Here is a 6,843-nt window from a genome sequence, read left to right on the forward strand (position 1 = left end):
ACTTTCCTACCTACTACCTTCTAAGTAATAAAAGGTAGACTTGGTGTATACTGAGAAGACGAGGAAGAGGAAGAATGAGGAACCTATGAGATTTTTTTAGAGCAGAAGCTGTATAAATGACCTTCGTAGTTAGGTATTCCTAACAACACTATATACGGTAGCTACAAACCGCATCAATGCCTATATTATGTAGAATACCTTAACTTTTTCTTGTCATAAATTTGGCAATGTGATGATGATTAACTAAAATTGATTTAAATGGGGCCCCTGATTGTAATCAAAGATGTTATCTTAACGATAACATATATATATAATGGAAATATAGTAGATAATAAGATTAGTTACGTATCAGCTATTACGTACAATGAAGTGTTCACTTTTTTTCGGTGCGTTGCTATTTTTTGGCTTGGCTTGGCCTAGCTTGGGAGCAGTGTCCAGAAGTGGTAAGTAAATTTAAATTCTAAATATGTACTAGCCTAGTAAATTATATGGAGAAGCCTACTGCTGAATATTTCTCTTCTTCCAGTAAAGCTTTATCATAAGAAATAGAAGAAAGACAAGATTATCAAAATCCTGAAAACATATAAGTAGATGGATCTCTTCAAATGTTATAGGCACAATTATACTGATTAGGGAATTTGCTCTCGGCAAGCATCATTTGGATATGAATCAGTGAGCTTTAGCTTAAAACCCTGTCGTCTTTTTCCATCGGGTGTAGATATTTCACCAAGATCCGTTACACAGGTTGATGAATTTGAGAACTACACTTACACTACCTACCTATTGGATTCTGTGCTATTGGTTTAAGTACAATCACAAGTACACCATCGCACGATCAAAGCTTGTTTGACGAGGACACGATGAGGATACTGGACTAATAAAAAACCAGGTTGACAAAGTAGCAGTATAATTTTTCAGAATCAGTTGACGTGGTATTCTGCTACTACGGCGAATGGTCCAACGAGAGGCCCGGAGCCGGCCGCTTCGGCGTCAGTGATCTACCCACTGACCTCTGCACGCACATCGTCTACTCGTTTCTTTTACTTGACGGGCCCACGGGAAACCTGACTTACCCTCTTGAATCTACGTTTGAAGGAAAAACTAGTAAGTTGAATCCACAGACAATCCAACCTCTAGACATAGCATAGTCGCGCTACCCCCTCTGCCACACATACGGTAGCGTTACTCCATCTTCGAGTCAATCCCGTGCCGTGATTGGTCCGTGTCTTTGAACGGACCAATCACGGCACGGGATTCGCTCACCTCGTCCCCCCGCACCCCCGTATTTTTGGCAGCATCGGTTTCATGAAAGAATTGGCCTAAGCTCAGTCTAGAGGTTGGATTGTCAGTGGTTTAATCATACGGTGGTATTCTGCCATTACGGCAAATAGACCAACGCGAGGCCCAGAGTCGGCCATATTGCCGCATTGCAGTCATTTCAAACGTAATGCGAATTTAATAATAAAATAACCCTTATAAGTGAAGACGTATTTCCCAATTTACTTTTAAGTAACTTATATTTAAAGGAATATATAACTCCATGGTTTCTGTGAACTGGAACTTCGTTTCTTCGTTTAATCATGCATCATATGATTTCCGATACCTGTATTGTTTACACCATGTTTAAACATTTGTTTTCAGACGCTGTAGCCGATCTTATAGCCTTGAAACAGTCCAATGCCGATTTAAAAATATTGGCAGCTATTGGCGGATGGGTAGAGAGTTCGGATAACTTTTCGCCGGTAAGATAATTTGTGACGTTCCACGACAAAAGGTACCTTATGGCACTTGGCGCTTACGTCGCATAGCGCCGCAATAATAATAGCGCGCGGCGGCGGAGCGGCGTTAATAATAGCGTAAGCGCCAACGGCATAAGATACCTTTACCCGTGGGACGTCACATTTATGGAATTGTCTAACAAAATTATCGAGCTTTATCAATAATCTGTTATTTGAATTTTTAAGTTAAGTTTCTCATTAACAATATAAAAAAATGTATCAATAATTTAATTACAATAATTATAATCAATATTTCTGCTTCGGCTCTTGGCATGGGACGTGACTTGTGTAGACACACTGGCCTCGTCCCATGTCTAGCGCTCTGCCAAAAAGCCAGATGCCGTGGCAGATGACGCCCAGACTGCCAAGTGCGCCATATTACGCATTTTTGAAAAGTAATTACGAATTTGCGGCACTGGCAGTTGAGACTTTTGGGCTTTAGTCGTCAGACACCAAAACCCTAATAAAGGATATATCCCGAAAACTTGTTGTGGTGTCTGGGGACCTACGAGTAGGGTCATATTTTGCCCAAAGGCAGCTTAACCATACAGAGGGGAAACGCGGCCGGTGTCCTGGGAACTATATGCCCCAGGTGACATTAGGGTTCGTCGAAAATTTATTAAGTAGGTACCTAAGTATGTAAATATTGTAATTAATTGATGCTTAAAAAACCTGCTTCACTGAAGTATTATTCCTCTTGCCAGGTGGTCAACGACGAAGCTCTCAGGGCAAACTTCGTCAAAAACTTGTACGAGTACATTGACACCAATGGCTTCGATGGCTTGGATTTGGACTGGGAGTACCCTTCGCAACGAGGAGGCCTAGAGTCTGACAAGGTTACATGTGTTTACGAATGTCTTAAATTAATTTAGGTTTGGTTAACTAACCCGTAACTAATAATGCCCCTACTTAAGCCCACATATATAATATCTAGACACAACAACAGTACAGTCAGCTGCAATAATATGTTACTCATCGAAGGCAGCAAAAATATGTGACACGCTCTTATGACTCTACAAATAAGATCGTGTCAGATATGTTTGCGGCCTTCGTTGTGTAACATATTATTGCAGGTGACTGTACCTATGTCCGGCTACTTTATAGTACGAAACTTTTTAGGTATTTTAAGCCCTCCACAAATCCACTGAAAAATAAAATACGTCTTATCTAATTTCAGGAAAAGTTCGTTTTGTTGGTAAAGGAGTTGAAGGAAGCCTTCACTCCTAAAGGATATCTACTGACCTCCGCCGTGGCCGTCACCCAGGCACACATCGACCTTTCCTATGACGTCGTAGCACTCAACGAGTACGTGAGGATACAAAAATATATTAGTCTTCTTAAGAGAAAGATAGGATAGCAGGAAAAAGTCGATTGGTACCTATGCAGTATTTTGCTGATTGGCGGTACCGGGACACGCACTACGAGCCTGCATTAGCTCCTATAAGTACCTACTGATGTCATACAGATATTTCATTAGCAAGTCGGGAAAGAGTCAAAGATTAATTAGAATAATCTGACATAATATTCATACAAAACTTAATTCATGACGATTCAAGTTTACTCTACTCCTCACAAAAATATCTGACCAAGACTTTGGACCAGGTTAATAGACATACGTTTTACAGGTACCTGGACTTCATAAACCTGATGACATACGATCTTCACGGCACCTGGGACTCGGAGACAGGCGCGAACGCGCCTCTTTTCCCGCAGGAAACAGATGGCCCTGATGTCAATTTGAATGGTGTAAGCAATTCGTCTTAAATAAGCTAGCCAACTATTGCATTGATATAACAATCCACATAAAACAGGATTATACTAAAAGGAAACTCCGTTTAAGCCAACTCAATTACTTGGCAAACAGAGCGTAAAAGCGCATTAAAAATATGACATTTATAGTGGTGCTGCTACAGTTTGATGCTGCAAAAGTAACTACAGCAGCCGCAGCAGCATATAAATACATTATCTAACTTCTACAGAACCACTCTGTCCACGTATGGATCGAAAACGGCGCGTCTCCATCCAAGCTGCTGTTGGGTCTAGCATCCTACGGGAAGACCTTCAACCTGACCAGCCTGGACAACACCAGCACCGGGGCGCCCTTCGACGGGCCAGGTGAAGGTGGCCCTTATACTGATGAACCCGGCGTTTTGGCTTACTATGAAGTAAGTGGTCTTGTTGTATTTCTTTCCCTCAGACTCTGATAACTACCTGGCGTCAACCACTATACGTGACTCATCATCATTATAATCTTCCATGCGTTATCCCGGCATTTCGCCACGGTTCACGGGTCCACTTGGCAACTAATCCCAAGAATTGGCGTAGGCACTACCACCACTATTATACGTGACCTATACCATTGAATTCACATGAAGCCTTTATCAGTTTCATAAGTACTCTTGTTTGAAAGGTAAAGATACCAATGCTCCATGTGAGTTTTCGAGATTTTTACAATCATTGGTTTGGATATTACACGGACGTTTGTTTTTAGATCTGCGAAGATCAGCAGACCAATCCATCTGCATGGAACATCACCGAGGTAGAGGGAAACTACGTATATGCGAACAAGGACCACTTGTGGGTCGGTTACGACAACCCCAATACTATCTATGCTAAGGTAAGATTGTATGCATTTAAAACACATTATCACCGGCTTTAACTGTGAAGAGAATCCGACATCATTCCGGCTCATTGGCCGATGTTTATTTTGTTCGCTATATTCTGTACATAATAAGCGCAATTTCGCCGTATTAAATATTTTTTCCACTGAGTTGCGAAAACGTATGGCATTTCGTAACTCAACGGAAAAATTACATACATTTAGGTTGTGTTCCAATTTGGGACCTCGTACTTTTCACCCAGAACAAGGAAATCTTCGACCCATCCAAATTTTATCCAAATCCTAACGGAAAAAATGGACAACAAAATATAAATCGGCCCCAATATGATATTTCACGTTTGTTTCAAAAGAAAAAAAACTTGAGATTGCATAATAATTATTATGTTGAACTGATTCGGCAAACTATTACGCCACATTTCCGATTTACATAGTGAAAGTTTCGTGGCTCATCTGTATCTTCACACAACGTTGATCTTTTGTGGACACACAAGTTACTAACTAAACATTGCTGCCGCTCCTAGACGCTTCCTGTGCAAAAGTGCCCATAATACTCGCGGCATTGCCGCGCTGGATGGCTATGGATAGCCTTTGCACCAGAAACGACTCGGAGCGGGGGTCCCCCCCCTTCTGCCTAAGTCGACGGCCTATGTCGCGCACCATGTTTTTCGCGTCCGCGCTTTGTGGCGCGCGCTTCCTTATAATTCAGGTAATTGTCATGTTTCTTATACATTTACAGGCACGCTACGCCAAGCAAATGGGTCTAGCCGGCATTATGTACTGGGCAGTGGATCTGGACGACTTCAACGGCGTCTGTGGAGACAAGTTCCCGCTCATCACAGCGGGCATCGAGGGATTCAAATCATCTGCTTCTATTGCCAGTGCTACCACGTTATTATTAATAGTTTCTCTGTTTAATAGTTTTATTGACTTATTTTAGGTTATTAATGAATTTTGAATTTGAAATGGGTTTTTTAAACTTTGTAATTGTAATTTTTTATGTTATTTTATTCCAAATGATAGGAATATCTAAAATAATATAAAAATGTATCTAGTCCTAATCGATATTTGCCAAAGGAATGACTGAAATATTTTTGGTAGAGTGTTTTAGTTTCATTTTATTAAAACAGTAAATAATATATAAGTAACTAGGTACTCAGACTATTGGCTCCATTCACAAAATTACAATACAAAATACCAGTAAGAAATTATATTTGTTTCGAGTCAACGATCAAAGAAAGGAATGACGGGAATACCTCATGTTACTTCAAGCCAGCAAGCCTAGGAATTCATTAATTACAGATACGAAAGGTTGTCTTTGGTTTGATATGTTATTTAATGACATATATTGTTGTTGAACTTATTGGAGAAATGCCGACATGTTGCAGTTAGAAACGCGTTTGTAAATTATTGAATAATAACGGCTTTAAGGCAGGTATATTATTACTTCATTTGAAACTACCTACTTATTATTTTATTTTTTTACTAGCGATGGAGAAATTCGACTAAACTGGGCATTTTTTTATTAACTATTTTTTTTACTAACTCTGCGTATTTTTTATTAATAAACAATCACAACATCCAGTTATGTAATAACTCTTAATGTCTACATAATAATAGGTACCTATATATTTTGGAGGATAAAATCACTATTAACTTTTCATCTTGCGTAATAGATTCAAAAGTTATGACCGTGAATATACGTTTGTAATTGAATTCAAAGTCCTTTAAAGGTACTTACTCTTTTTTATGTAGGTATAAAAAAGAGGCCATCACACAAATTGAGCGCTTGAAGAAATAGACTCAACCCTTCGAGCATAATGTTGCGATATTAACCCTTATAATGACAATATTCATTCGATTCCAATATAAAGTTGAAGCCGCTTACGCTTTAGGGCAATTCGAGCTTATAAATTGTTGCCAATTTGATCTAAATTTGTTATCACCTTGCCGTTGCTTCTTGACTCGTGCCAAGGTTGTCTAAAGCATATATTTTACTTAGAAAAATGGATATATTTAATTAAACGTTTTAGTACTTAAACATATTAGTTGTTAAGTACCTAGAAGGTAAATTGGTTTGTTTACACTACTCGCAATTTCTATTGAACTCCACTTTAACTAATTATAAATTGGTGCGAAGGATGAACTACAATATTATCATATAAAAACCTAGTTACAATTCAACGACAGATTTGTATGGTTCGAATGCCGCTCACTCGGAGCATTAAGGGAATAATGTTCGGGTAACTCCCCGTGCCTTATTGCATTTTGAGTGGCCTTTTACTATAGGTAATAACCGTTGGAAAAAACTTATTAATAGGAATTAGAATTATATGAGACGTCGTAAAGTATCAAGAGGTGGAAATATTGGAGAAAACTGCGCCAACAAAAGATTATCTTTTATATTCGAATGAGCGAACGTTTTTCATTAAGATAAGATTTCATACA

The 6,843-nt window shown here is 39.1% G+C and overlaps 1 protein-coding gene across 1 annotated transcript; it reads left to right on the forward strand.

Moving 5' to 3' along the window:
- The first annotated feature begins 341 nt into the window (after positions 1–341).
- On the forward strand, positions 342–5,335 carry LOC134654571 (chitinase-3-like protein 1). The gene is made up of 9 exons (XM_063510036.1): positions 342–443; positions 919–1,104; positions 1,642–1,742; positions 2,483–2,614; positions 2,956–3,083; positions 3,404–3,524; positions 3,758–3,943; positions 4,270–4,395; positions 5,135–5,335. The coding sequence occupies exons 1-9, from the start codon at positions 365–367 to the stop codon at positions 5,333–5,335; spliced, it is 1,260 nt and encodes a 419-aa protein (XP_063366106.1). The 5' UTR covers positions 342–364.
- The last annotated feature ends 1,508 nt before the right edge of the window (positions 5,336–6,843 follow it).

This window comes from Cydia amplana, chromosome 15 (assembly GCF_948474715.1).
Source record: "Cydia amplana chromosome 15, ilCydAmpl1.1, whole genome shotgun sequence".
In the NCBI taxonomy this organism is placed as follows: Eukaryota; Metazoa; Arthropoda; class Insecta; order Lepidoptera; family Tortricidae; genus Cydia; species Cydia amplana.